Source organism: Micropterus dolomieu, linkage group LG19 (assembly GCF_021292245.1).
Source record: "Micropterus dolomieu isolate WLL.071019.BEF.003 ecotype Adirondacks linkage group LG19, ASM2129224v1, whole genome shotgun sequence".
In the NCBI taxonomy this organism is placed as follows: Eukaryota; Metazoa; Chordata; class Actinopteri; order Centrarchiformes; family Centrarchidae; genus Micropterus; species Micropterus dolomieu.
This window is the reverse complement of record NC_060168.1, coordinates 7,958,784-7,973,223: the sequence shown is the minus strand read 5'-3', so window position 1 is coordinate 7,973,223 and position 14,440 is coordinate 7,958,784. Positions and strand designations below refer to the sequence as shown.

The window sequence follows — 14,440 nt, the reverse complement described above, 5'->3', positions numbered from 1 at the left end:
CAGAGCTCAGCAGCTCTATTTCAACAGCATAATACACAAACAGTTCACAGTCACTAAGATCAGTTTTGGCATGCTGGGATTGAGAAATTCCTTTACACAAACAAACACACACACACACACACACACACGCAGCTCACCATATAAGCGTCTACAACATGACATTGCCAGGATTTCCACCATTTTAATATACGTGTTAATCAGTGTTTCCACCAATACTTTCAGAGTTGCCTCGACTTTGCTTGAGATTAATTCCAGGAACCAGGATCCTGGGATTTCCCATCCTGAGTCGCTCCGTCTTTGTTGGGGTCAGGGATGTTAGACACTCAGTAAATGTTATAAATCAGTCACATAAATCTACACGGAATACGTGTTCTCCTTGTTTCTTTTCAGAAATAAACAAGTTTCTTTCTTTTTTACAATTTAGTGTCTTGATGCTGCAACAGGGAGGATTTTTCTGTGTTGTAATATGTGTAGTTTCTGATAAACAGACAGAGACAGATTTGAGTGTGAAACTTGTGATGAGAACACGAGAATATCCTGAAAACAAAATCAAAGAAATCAAAGAAATGTAAAACACATCCAGTCTGGTTCCTCTCACATAAAACTGGGTCAAAGAAATTAGACAGGTTAAGACTGCAGCCAGACAGTGTAGAAGGCAGTGACGCACAGGTTTGACTGCGCAATACAGCATAGATTGATGTTCATGGTGATGCATTATTGAAAATTGACATTACAATCAGTGTGTTATTATCAGATTAGGTAGCTGAATAAAACCAGAAAGTCTCTTCCCAAGTTCTGCCAAGCAGACACACAAATACTTTCAAACACTGAAATAACTGGTGCAAGTGTATAGAATTAGTATACATCATCACTTCCAAATGGAGGCAGACAACATGTGCTGTACAAATAGGCGGATTAATCTATTAGGTCATTTATAAGAAGGTGATCAACTTTTTAAATGCTAAACTAATTATTATAGTCACTTATTAAAAGGAAAAATGCCAGATGTTCTGGGGTTCCAGTTTCTCAAATGTGACTATTTTCTGCTACCTTTAAAAAAAAAAAAATTTTTATATATATATATATATATATATATATATGAATGTTAAATGAAAACCAGATCAAATAAGCTATTTGAAGACGTCACCATGGGTTCTAGGAAACTGTGATGGGCATTTTGAAGCATTTTCTGACAGTGTTTATTATGAGATCATAACTCAGATACATTAGATAACGTAGCCCTAATAACAGCATGCATGCAAAATTTGTCTACATTGAAAAGTTAGACATTTTGATCTCTACAGTGCCCCAATTACAACGACCACTGCAATACCTTTAGCACCAGACAACAATGCTATTATGCAGCATGCAATGAAATCCTGCTGTCCTCCACTCCTGAAGAAAATTTTTGTCTTCTTTATCTGTAAATTATCTGCTATGTTCATTAGCTAGTTGCTAACTTTTTGTTATCTTGTGCTGGGCAGGAAGTGTTTTTGTTTTTTTTGCAGCTGCCTGCTGTGGCTAAAAAGAGCGATAAGAGTGAACCAAAACAAGCCAAGCAACGTGCCGCAAAACACAAAAAGAATTAGCTGAAAGATGCTAAAACGCAGTTTACAACTGATGGGAACTGCAGAGTCCTGGGATTACTTATCTGTACATCACCACGAGTGACCCCTTTCACATCACACAAAGTAATTTAACCCATTGTTGACATAAAATTCTTGATAACTGCATCTTTAATCATGCCAGTGGAGTTTGCCTCTGTCCAGCTATCAGTGTCTGCATACCCAATCCAGGCATGTTGCTTTTGTGGAAGTGGGAAAATGAACTCGGATCCAAGCTTTTGCAAAAGGAATCTAAATACACCCGTTTTACCCAAAAATCAACAGGGTGAGTTTCTCAAAACAAAGCTATCCAATGTCTCTGTGTATGAATTTCTCAATGCTGATATGTCAACACGGATCCAAGAGCATTGCGCAATACTTCATGATATGTATAAATGTACATGAGTGTGTGTGTATATACAGTCAACGTGTATATGCATGTATCAATCACACAGCTTTCTGTTTATAGAGCCAAGAGGAATGTCGGTCAGTTTCCCTCCAAGAAAAAAAAAAGTGGATGTTGGTATTTCCTGAAACGGCCCCGAGTGGGAGAGAGAAACCAAGTGGAAGACAAATTGGATGCCTGTCCTATCAATACAGTTATTTCTACAGTTTGAGACTAACTTTGAGACCACACAAATAATAATGTGCCGACCACTTTGAATTCCAGTAAACGTCCACCAAACTGAGGCTGCACAACTCTTCATTAATAAACTGTACCATGTTTTTTTCCACATTCAGATGTCTATCTGAAGCCTGACTATGAGTTACATCTAATTTATAGTCAAAGTCCATCTTTCTGAAACTGGCCCCTGCTATTGTGAATGTTGGCTCACTGTGACGCTTGAGTAGAACAGAAACATCTTTTATGTTATTAGTAACACCTGTGTTTTTTCTTACTATGGTAAGTCAAAATGTCGGCTGTGAAAAAGGCTTATAGTCCATCCTAAACCATCAATGGGTTAACAAGATTTACACTAATTTCTAGATGCAAAATAGTCTTATTTTCAAAACACAGTGTACAGCTATCTTCCAAGTCAATCTAAAGTTGACCTCAACACATTTTCTAGTTAACATTTTTATCTATTGAAAGTAAATATTGCATTTCAACAGTGATTATGAAAAAATGAAAATTAGGTTGCAGTGTCTTAAAAACAATCCATTTACCTCCATATGGACAAACACAAGGGAAAACTGAATTATGTCGCTCATGTTTCAAAGTAATTTACCAAGAAAGTTTGCTTGGATCATTTGGACTGACCAGCACGTTGAGTCGCTGGATAATGTTGCACTGCGTTGTGGAAAAACTTCAGCCGGGTTCAACTTTTTTTGCCTGACGGACGTATATTTTTGCCCTTCATTGAAATGACTGAGGGGTTGTTGTACATATAAAGACGCCACAAACAACCTCAGATAAGACCCTGAAAGAACTACGATAGCTACAGACGTTTGGAGAACAAAGCTTGGTATTTTGGAAAAGTGTTTTATTTTGGTGGACTTTTATTGCTCACCAATACTTAAACAGCTTCCCCCAGTTAGATTTCTGGACTCATGGTCGACTAAGAAGTGCTGCTTTTCTTTGCTCTCCTGTTTCTTCTTTATTCTTTCCATCCCCTTCCTCATCTCCATCACTTCTTTTCCCTCTGCTGGCTCGAGTTCCTCTCACTCACCCCTGCAGTGCAACGCCTTTTCTCTCTCCTCTGTTTTGTGGTTTCTCTCTGTCTCCTATTCTCTCCATTACAACATGCACAGGCTGATCCAGATCTTGCTCTATACAGAGAAGGAGGAGGTGGGGAGTCGCTCTGTAGCTCTCTGAATTCCACCTCACATCTGGAAACCATCTTCTCTCTCTCCCTCTTTGCCAATCTCTCGCCCCCTTTCTCTGTCGCTCTATGCTGTAATGTAAATAGCCCTGTAATCATACTCCTGCACTAAGCCTGCCGCACTGGGTGGTGTGTGTGTGTGTGTGTGTGTGTGTGAGAGATCTTACACAGAACACACACCTCCAACAAGCTGAGATCTCTTCTTCTTTCTCTCCGGCTCAGGTCCTAGGTGAGGTTTATGGGGCGATAAAAACAAAACGGCCACCTTCAACTCTACTTGCTCACTCACACACCTATTTTACTGCGTGTGTGTGTGTTTGTGTGTTGAAGCAACAGGGGGCATCCGAGCAGTTGATTCAAAAGGTTTAATTGAAGCTTTTATAGAGCGTCGACACACAAATGATGCATCTCAAGCATGGATGATCAGGGAGCCTGTCATCAGGTTTGGGCGTGGTTGAATTTTCATGGCAACAGGTGGACCACAGCCAACTGCACAGATTTCTTGTTTACCTACAGATGTGATTCATTAGTCTCTTTAAATGGCTGCAGAAATTAACCACAGCAGCACTACCATTACCAAATATCACACATAACTTTTTTTTTTCATTTCTACATTAATGAGCATGACTGAAAGGACTATAGGCATGAAGACAAACAGATTCTTCTCTCCCATTTTTCACAATAATAAGTTCACTCAGGGCAACAGAAGCTACTTATTATGTCTTGTAAATATAGAGTGTATGTGTTCTCTATTCTGTACTTTTGAAAATCTGATGAAGCAAGTAAAATATTGCAAAAATGCTAGGAAACTGCGTTAAAGCTGGGCAGCTAGGTAATTTATTTCAGAAGCATTTTTTGTCATCTCTGTTGAAATTCTCTTTACATCCTGACAGCAGTCAATAAATCAAATGCTCAGACACAAAACTGAAAAACATCCGGTATCTGTAGCTGTTGCAGGACTGTAATAAGCGTGGCCGGCCTCCCTGCCTCTCCACCTGCGAGGGGGTGACATTTTTTCGGTTGGACACTTCTCCAACGTTGCCTGCCCCAGCATTAATGTACCAAGCAAGGTTTCTGAGTAAAAATACTTTATCAGCCTAAATCATCAGCTTTGGCTGCAATTCCCCCTGCCTTACACACACACACACACACACAGACACACACAGGAAGTCACAAATTAAAACGTTTGCAAAATGCACTATTGAGAGAGACCTTCATCCACAGAAATCTGGACTCACTATCAAAACTTTAACTTCCTCTTCAACTCTATCCTGACCACACACTGAAGGCATGGTCGCATTATACTTCTGTCCTACGACCATTTACCCCATCTCCCTTTCACTTCAATGGAAACTCCAGCCACCTCCGGGGGACTCGCAGGTCAGGGTTTACCTCGGACAGAGAGGAGGAACTCGGTGAACCAATAGAAACACTGATGCACTGTATGTGGAAATGTATTATATTTATAGAAGATATTATTCTAGCATGTTTACTACAACATTACACTGCCAGGATCACATAGATCGCTCTGATCAACATTAGGTTATTCCCCACTTCAGATTTGTGACATCACATTTTCGGGACGGTTCAGGGAAATATCATTGAACGGAAGACTAATGTGACCGAACCAGAGCCATTTACTTTTCTCAAAACGACTTTTAAAGATTTCTGGGAATTGAAGTCGTCCAAAAGCGGTAACTCTAAAAGATGCTGACCGCCAAGGTCCAAATGTCATCCCACAATTAAAGGACACTCCAATGATTTAGTACTGAACTTCTATAAAGCTGGGGGACTGACAAGGGACAAGAAAAAAAGAGCAAACAAAATCATCAGATCCTGACTTTTAGTCCCTGTTATGAGTCAAGCTCCAAAAACACTGGATCCTATACTTTGCATTATGCAACCAACATAATTTTGTTTGATGCTCCAAAACCACCCAAGTCACTATACAACTTTTTTTTACAGGTTAACTAGTACTAGCCATGACAAGTATAGTGACCTTCATGTGTAAAATTTTTGGAGCCCTCCTAAGCAGGAAACAGTACAGGATGCAGAGAATGCAAGAAACAAACACACAAACATATCAACAGTCAACAGTCTAATTGTCTAATTATCAGTGAATTATCATGATAGGATTTCCTCACAGAGAGGAATAGTAAAAGGGACGTCTCTCTAAAACCTCTGAGGGTTTGTTCAATGACCCATTGACAGATTACCTGATCAGCCGTCTAATCAGAAAGGCAGTGACAGTTGACAGGTCACACACACACACGTATATTTATCAAGCTCCTCATTACCTGCGCGGTTTCCCTTAAGCTCATGTGCACTCATCCGGTGTGATAATGTTAACTCGATTTACTGCTAAAAGACTAGTCTAACATCATTTATCAGAGCGGTGGAGGCTTTATAGTGAGCTGCTTTATTGTCATATACAGCACAAAGAACCAATGCAATCAGACGTCTACATAGCTCTACAGGACGTCCTCCTCATGAGGATCAGATCAGCAGATCAATAGAGCCTTTTATCCTCTCACACTGACAGACAACAGGACTCTATTCTGAATCAGCCAACGTCTCTGCGCAGGATTACAGCGGTTCCCACACAGTGAAAGATAACTGTTTAATCTGGACTGTCCTTGACCTGCCTCTGCCAAAACACTGAGCTCATACACACACTGTCACACTGAGGGAGTGTGTTTATGATCAGACTGTAAAAAGATAAAGGCAGAACATCAATTCAAATTGAATTAATAATAGAAATGGAATAAAATAAAAATCAATTTGCATGAGAGTTAGTACACAGTTGGGAAATAATACATTTAAGCAGATGTGGATAATAACCAGGGTCCTATTGACAGATTTGCCAGTTTAAGTTCATTTAAATTCACCCCAAACCAACCTGTGGAATCGTTTTAAACCTGAAATACATCTTAATGAGCCAAATCCATACAGAATTAATCATAATAAGCAGATACCTCTAAAGTGATCTTAACCAGTTATGTTAGGACTGAATAAAGTTACTTAAAAAGGCAATGTGGACTTCATTCTGTTTTGTTTTTTTTGTCTAATTACCATCAAATAAACAAACTTAACAGTCTAGCCAATAAAATAAAGTTATTAAAAAGGCGTCATAGCTGGATCAGTTCTCAGTAGGGATACCAAAGATATGCCCTAAATAAACCCCTTAAAAACTCACAGTTGGACTTCAGTAATTACAGCCATAAACAGCCCACCTACATTGCCCCAATGCTGCCAGTAAATAAGGATCCGAACAGAAACCACACTCATCTACTTAGGCCGATGCACAAACAAAAGCAAAGCAGTGGAGGAGACTGTATCGACCGCATGTATCGATCACCACCAATCAAACATCATAATTCCCAGCAGCCCAATAATCCCCGAGCACAACAAAGTTGAAGTTTCCTTCTCACAGAGGAGCAGTGCACTTAAAGCTCACCCCGAACACGGGGGGGATACTCACTCTGTCTGCTGGAGCTCAAACGGTCTCAGAGTAAACTCATCCCTCAGAGACTGGAACCAAGACATCAGCACTGTTAGTGGGCTAATGATTGGATTATTTGTCTCGGTCCTGAACGGGCGTTCACTGCTCCACGGCGCTGCGTTCAGTGGCGGCTCGGAATCCCCTAAATCCTGCCTGTAGTTGCCACAGTCACAGCCTTTGTCGCACTCTAGCTTTCCTAGTTTCATGTCAGCATAACACAGTGTGAACTATAAATAAATAAAAACATAAACGAGTTCAGGTTTACAATATACGTCATGTAGCCTATAGAGTTTGTGGCCTTTTTGTAATATACAGTACGCTTCATTTTGTTCAGCACCTGATAGTCCAAACACCAAGGCTATTACTGAGCTTGTTGCTGGTTTAGTTGGTAAACTGATTTAATGAAATGTTAATTGTCAGATTGAGCTATGATGTTTCTTTCTGATGCATTTGTTTTCTGGGAGGTTCACAAAAAAAAGGTTGGATTTGCAATTATAGGCTACTAAGCCTACTCAAAGACATAAATGTGCACATAAAGGAACAGAATAATAGATACAACAAAAACAAACAACAACAAAACAAAGACATTTGTCATTCAGTTATTTGCAGTTTGAAATCAACTCCGACAAAAGTAAAAAGCTCACTCCTGCATCCCAGTGTTTCCAATATGCGCATGATACAACATTTGGAATTAATGGTCACAAAACAATATCTGTGTGGTTATTGAAGACAAACATAAATCCATTTTATAATCCCCAAATCCTATTAGGCCTATTACTATTTTCAAGATCCCACTGATAACTCAACAACTTTCAATGATTAATTGTTTACTTTTTGTAGTTTTAAATGTATGTGTCCATCCATGATCATATTGCAGTGTGTAAACCTGAAAACCCAACTTCCACAGACACTTTTTTATTCATTTGAACCCTTAAGAAGTTGTAGCTTTTAAAGGCTCAACCGACCTCTAATGGGTTCTTGACTTGGTGCCTTGTTGTAATGAAAGAGTTCATTTTATACCCTTACAGATTTGAGGGTACAGGTTTCCTGTTCAATCAAAATGTATTTAGAGCACTTTAAGCAACTAAAGTGGACACAAAGTGGTGTTCGCTAGTCTGTATTTTTACGAGGAACACCTGAAGGCACCTTAAGCACAAAGCAGAGTACCGCCCAACAGGCTTCAAATAAGATAAGAAAACGATGTCCGCTGCAAGAAACGTCCACATAAATAATATATTCGTGTATAAAGTCTGAACATCTCAAGAAAAAAAACCTCTTGGTCTGTGCAGCTAGATTTCAGTTCTACAAAAAAGCAGCTCTATCACAGTTGATCTGTTCCTGAAACTGCACTGTCTGCCAACTTCAGTACAGGAATTAGTGTTTGTGCATGTACTTGTGACCTCTGGCGTTGTGGGTATCAATCCAACTAAATATGGTACTTGAGCTCCAAGAGAATGTAAGCTGACTCAGGTTAAATATAGTTTGGTGGAGAGTGATAATAGCTTTGTGTTTACATGACCTGCACGGCTATGGCACCTAACATACTATTATCTCTCTTTTTTGTTAAGGCAGACAACATACTGTAAGCCCCAGCTTATTACTGGTATCCAAAGAGTGGAGCTTGTTTTTGCGTTAATTTAGTTTCACAGTAAAGAAGTTGGACCCTTCAGGATTAACGCTGCCATCTAGTGTTGTGGCTGGGTCATTGTAAGAGCTTGCTGTATCTTTTGAACATTTTGTAAACCGTGGCCATTTGAATTGCCTCGTGTTTGAAGGCTGCAAAACAAATAAACATGCCTTGTCTTAAGTTAATGCATCTACCACTTTACTTTACTTGATGGAAAAGGCCAAAAGTGTCTGCTTTTGAAACCAGCCGATTCGGTGATTTTGATCGTATTCCAAAGAAGTACAGCGTTAACAGGCCGAGTAGAAAAAAGCCAAATTTTATTCAGTCAGATACAGTTAACCTATAGAAAACATTAAAACATAGATTGATAGAAAATCATTTATCCACTTGTTTGACTCATGATGTCACATCCATTTCTCCTTTTCTCGTAATGAAAGCAGGAATAATGTGAAAAGGTCAGACTCAAACATGTATCCACACAGTATTAAAACACGTATCAACTATGCAGACAGTGTTGGTGATTATTAATCAGCTGAAGTGTGAAATACTCAAACAATTATTTTTCTGGAACATTATAGAGTTGAGTTGGGAATCAACAGTAGAAAGATATAAAAATCTCTTTCACAGAGATAAAATCATAGCCAAGCAATTGATCTGTACTCCAGGTGTTGATAGGAGGGTACAGCTTACTGGCCAGCACTGTTGGTGTTGTCAACCGAACTGATAAAAAAAAACACATAAAAGAGAGCATTGGATTTGGTCTGACACTCTAAAAAACACAGTTTGAGGGGAATTATGAGCGTACAGCACGCTACAGCCTCCCTGCCTCCTTGAACTTGCTGAGCAGTTCGTCGTCCGCCCTCAGCGGGAAGTACAGGGTCCGGGTTTTGTAGTACAGGGGGTCTGACTGGAGGTTTTGGATGACGTCTGTGAGGAGGTGTGCCCGCTCCACGCCGCAGCCCGGCGCATCGTAGCCCAGTTTGGTGAAGTGGACGTGGAGGTGGTAGTAGGACGGCTGGTAGTGCAGGTAGACTCTCAGCTTGCTGCCTGGAAGGTTGTAGCGCTGCAGGATGGCCTCCTGAGCCAGAGGGAAACACAGACTGTCAGTCTTTGTGCATGTTTGACATTATGAACATGTCCAAGGCTATCATTTGTCTCCCATTATCATGAGCCATGTCTTGTTCCCAGCTCTCTAAAATGGAAAGCAATGACATAACTGGTTGAAGATCATGATTGTAATACTCAAGGTCACATTAATGGTAGCTGCTGGACGAAAAGGCCACTTTCTGCTCCAAGAATACTCCCCGAGGTAACCTTGTAACCTCACCTTTCCTTTCTGAAGGATGTTCTGTAGCAGTGGTAGCTGCTCTGACGTCAGGTCTCTGAGACTCCCGATGTCTCTCTGATGCGCTATGGCAAGCAGGTATAAATCATCAACCTGAAAGAAGAAATGAAGTAAAGTGAAGTGAACCTCACACTACTGGGAGTTTTAAAAAAGGACTTAAAACATATCTTTTTAGCAGAACCTGTAACTTTTAATTAACCTTGAAGGTTGCTGCTTTGTGACCAACTTTGCTTTTTTTTGTATTTTATCTGTTTTTTTATTGATGCTTTTAGTTTGTAGCACTTTGAGATTTGTCTTAAATGTAGTGTTTTATAAATTAAATATTATTATTATTATTGTTCCATCTCATTCCCACTTTGTGTTGATTAGAAAGTTCTTTTAAAAAGGGGGAATTTTTTCAGACTAAACACTTGTTTATCTACTATACTTATCATATGCTCAGATCGTTTACTTAAGTAAAAGTAGCAATACCACAGTGAAGAAACGAAGTGCTTAAGTATTAGCATCAAAATATAATTTGCTCCAAAAGTAAATCTACTTATTTCAGAATACTGTGTGTAACTGGATGATAATTATTGATGCAGTCATGTTTCCATCAGTTTGTTGTAGCTGGTAAATGTGGGGGCTAATTTTCATTACCTCATATACTGCTGTTTAGTTTGAGGATTGCCCCCAGCGGATCAATAGAGTCTTATCTATTATTATCATTACTGATTTGTTGATTATATTTTGTATCATTAATCTCAAAGTAAGTACTGAAGTATGTCAAAGTTGCACTAAAGTACAGTACTTGTGTAAACTGGATTTGGAGCCATAACTTATTGCCACATAAACACTGTCTGATCACCATCTTGGATGGATTATCTCAGCAAAGGAGAAGGGCTCACTAACACAGATTTTAGACACAGATTTGAGAATAATGTTTGAGAGAAATAGGCCTTTTGTGTAGAGAAAGTCTTAGATCTTTTAGTTCAGCTCATGATGAATGTTGCATTTATAATTTTGTTCAGTGTATATATAACATTTTTTTTAAAATCCCCCTCTCACCCCTTGTGGGGCTGTATGTGTCATCCTCAAGCTCAGGTCCTCTACCAGAGGCCTGGGAGTTTGAGGACTCTGCGCAGTATCTTAGCTGTTCCTAGGACTGCACTCTTCTGGACAGAGACCTCTGATGTTTTACCTGGAATCTTCTGTGGCCACTCTCCCAGTGTGGGGGTCACAACCCCAGTGCTCCGATTACCACTGACACCACTGTTGCTCTTACTCTCCACATCTTTTCTAGCTCCTCTTTCAGCCCTTGGTATTTCTCAAGCTTCTCGTGTTCCTTCTTCTTGATGTTGCTGTCGCTTGGGATTGCCACATATATCACTGCAGCCTTCTTCTACTGTTTGTCTGGTTGGTTAGCCATCACCAGTTTGTCAGTCTGGATCTTGAAGTCCCACAAGATCTTCGGTCATTCCCAACTACCTTAGGAGGTGTCTTTCATTTTGACCTTGGGACTTCCAGCCCATACTCATGGCAGATGTTCCTGTACACTATGACAGCTACCTGGTTACGGCGTTCCATGTACGCACTTCCTGCCTGTATCTTACACCCTGCTGTTATGTGCGGTACTGCCTCAGGGGCATCCTTGCACAGTCTGTACCTGGGGTCCTGCCTGGTGTGGTAGACCCCAGCCTCTATTGATCTTGTACTGAGTGCCTGTTCTTGTGCCGCCATGATTAGTGCTTCTGTGCTGTCCTTCAGTCCAGCCTTTTCCAGCCACTGGTAGGATTTTATCAGCCACTTCTTCTATTTGTCTGTGGTACATGCCGTGTAGCGGCTTGTCTATCCATGAATGTTCTTCGTCTTCCTTGTCCTCACCCTCGGGTTTCTGCTGCCTGAGGTACTCACTAAGCCCTTCATCTTTGGGGGCCATTTTCCTGACGTACTCTTGGATCTTTGTCGTTTCATCCTGGACAGTGGTCTTGACACTCACTAGCCCCCGGCCTCCCTCGCTACGCTTGGTGTACAGTCTCAGGGTGCTGGATTTGGGGTGAAACCCTCCATGCATGATGTCAGTAGCCTCTATCTCCTCCTTTGGCCAGTTTATTATACCAGCGGGGTACCTGATGACTGGCAGGGTGTATGTGTTGATGGCTCGGATCTTGTTTTTCCCCCCATTCAGCTGACTTTTCAGGACCTGCCTTACTCTCCGTAGGTATCTGGCTGTGGCGGACTTCCTTGCTGCCTCCTCATGGTTTCCGTTAGCCTGCGGTACCCCAAGGTATTTGTAGCTGTCCTGAACATCTGCAATATGGCCTTCTCGTAGTTCAGCCCCCTCGGTTTTGATCATCTTACCTCTTTTTGATACCATGCAACCACATTTGTCCAGTGCGAACGACATTCCAATGTCGTTGCTGTAGATCTTGGTAGTGTGGATCAGTGAGTCGATTAATTTCTGGCATACAGCTTGATGTCATCCATGTAGAGGAGGTGACTGATGGTTGTTCCACTTCAGAACCGGTATCCGTAGCCAGTCTTTGTGATGATCTGGCTGAGGGGGTTCAGGCCTATGCAGAACAGCAGCGGGGATAGTGCATCGCCTTGGTACATGCTGCACTTGATGGTGACTTGTGCAATTGGCTTGGAGTTGGCTTCCAGACTTGTTTTCCACAGCCCCATTGCGTTCTTGATGAAGGCTATTAGTGTCTTGTTGATCTTGTACATTTCCAAGCATTCCAGTATCCATCTATGTGGCATTGAGTTGTAGTCATGGACTAGAGCAGAAATATGGATCTGATAAGCATATAGTATATGCTTAACTTCACAGGTGAGTTTGACATGAAGTACTAGTTGCAGCCCTGTAGAGTATAATTGTCTGAAAATCCCAACACTAATATTCATAAACATGTCTTTCTAGTCAATATTTGTGGTGTCTCACCTGTTTCTGGTCCCATTTCAAATCTGGGAGGAGGACAAAGCCAACCTCCGGGTCCGGATCTTCATAAACTATCTTGTCAGCCTCCGCCTTCTTCTCCAGGATGTTGTACACCCACTGGGGTGGGGTGAAGGGGATGTTAAGTTAATCCACAGATAATGTTCATACATTCACAAGTATGCATTGTGATGACAATGGAGGAGTTAACACATACCTGCAAGCTTAAACTCTGCTTCTGAATGTAGGGCAAAGTGATGGAATGAAAGTCCTCCCCCGTCTCCTCCACCAGAAAACTCTCCTGACTCTGGTATTTCTTTATATGCTTCTCTGTGGCTGGACACACCACCGTAGTCTTTATCTCTGCAAAACAGAAACACATGGGCTACCTAACTTTCCTCTAGCTGGCCAATTCACAATACCTTGAGTTAGTTTATTTCTTCCTGGCCGTACCATTGAGGTGAGAGGGAGCCTGTAAGCGGTATTTGCTGTAGATGTCGTTCCTCATCTCCAGCTTCAACCTGGAACCACTGAAAAGCTCATCCAGGGTGTCCTCTCTGATGGGAGTCTTCTCCAGGATAACCACAGCCTCCTGATCAGCAAGCTGGTGACGACATGTTCAACAGTTTCATTTCTGCCTGTGCTGATAATGAGACTGGCAAAATAAATAAACATATGCACATTGTTGTCATACTCACTTCATCCATCCATATTTACAATAAAGCACTCTTACACAGACTATTATTTTGAAATATTGAACCGGAAGTCAATAATACTTTTTTTTTCTCACAAAACTACTCACCCCAGTTTCAATAAATGTGAAACAATAAAAACCTAATAATTGCTCTCACCATCATAAACAGATGTCGATTTAGCTAAATATCTTCCAACACCTTAGCTAACTGCACAACGACCTTACCTTTCCATGGATGAACATGAGTTTCTCTCGGGCGTAATCACTCAGCACTTTGGATGTTTTAAACCCAGACAGAATATTTTCATATTCAGATTCCTTTTTAACGTCTCCTCCACCATTCTCATCATCAGCTTTCACCTTTTTGACTTTATGAGATAATTCATCGCCTCCAACACTGTCTGCTTCTCGTTTAGCAGCGGTGTCCGCCATGTTCCGTGTTGCTGTTATAGCCAAAGATCGTCTGTGTTTAAGGTGATACCTCACTCAACCACCGCCTCAACTCCACAAGGCAAACGTGCAGCTGGGTACTCTTGCCGTCTGGTGAAGTGTCAGCAAGTATTTTACCCATTCTAAAATATTTTTCAAAAATGTATTTAAACCAGAGACTGTATATAAAGGTACACACGATAACCGCAATGTTTTTACAACTGTGATTCTGAGGTTTCAAAATTTACTTTGTGTTTAGTTCCTAAATGTATTGCTATTCAAACTTCAACGGTCTTGTAATTAGGGAGAAAAAACTGTAATTTATCCTGTCACAAATGCAAAAGTTCATTTGGTGCAGAGTGAGACCTCGCTTTGTTTACCACCAATCAGCACCAGCATTGTCAAGTTAGACAAGATAAACACATCCAACCTCCCTCTTTACAAAATATAAAAGCCAAATAGTCTGTACTATTACGACAGAGTATTAGGGCCACATTGA

At 40.8% G+C, this 14,440-nt stretch overlaps 2 protein-coding genes across 4 annotated transcripts in view; both read right to left on the bottom strand.

Annotated features, from left to right (window-relative positions):
- Window positions 1–7,021, bottom strand: part of zgc:66433 (uncharacterized protein LOC321250 homolog) — a 52,367-nt gene extending 45,346 nt beyond the window's left edge. For 2 of the 3 annotated variants that reach the window (XM_046029864.1, XM_046029868.1), the window contains exon 1: window positions 6,909–7,021. In XM_046029864.1, the coding sequence (XP_045885820.1) occupies window positions 6,909–6,973 (65 nt within the window). In that variant the 5' untranslated portion in view covers window positions 6,974–7,021. The remainder of the gene's footprint in view (window positions 1–6,908) is intronic. The other variant, XM_046029867.1, reaches the window with a different exon arrangement.
- Window positions 7,022–8,856: 1,835 nt separating this feature from the next.
- dcps (decapping enzyme, scavenger) lies at window positions 8,857–14,028 on the bottom strand. Its single transcript, XM_046031678.1, has 6 exons — window positions 13,738–14,028; window positions 13,272–13,422; window positions 13,036–13,181; window positions 12,825–12,938; window positions 9,884–9,994; window positions 8,857–9,634 (listed from the first exon to the last, which is right to left on the bottom strand). The coding sequence occupies exons 1-6, from the start codon at window positions 13,942–13,944 to the stop codon at window positions 9,368–9,370; spliced, it is 996 nt and encodes a 331-aa protein (XP_045887634.1). The 5' UTR covers window positions 13,945–14,028; the 3' UTR covers window positions 8,857–9,367.
- Between the last annotated feature and the right edge of the window lie 412 nt (window positions 14,029–14,440).

Excerpts from the sequence above, each read along its gene's own strand:
- dcps (XM_046031678.1), bottom strand. The coding sequence starts at position 13,944 with ATGGCGGACACCGCTGCTAAACGAGAAGCAGACAGTGTTGGAGGCGAT. Across the intron at positions 13,423-13,737 it reads TCATGTTCATCCATGGAAAG|CTTGCTGATCAGGAGGCTGT; the intron begins GTAAGGTCGTTG and ends TGTCGTCACCAG. Across the intron at positions 13,182-13,271 it reads GGCTCCCTCTCACCTCAATG|AGATAAAGACTACGGTGGTG; the intron begins GTACGGCCAGGA and ends TCTGTTTTGCAG.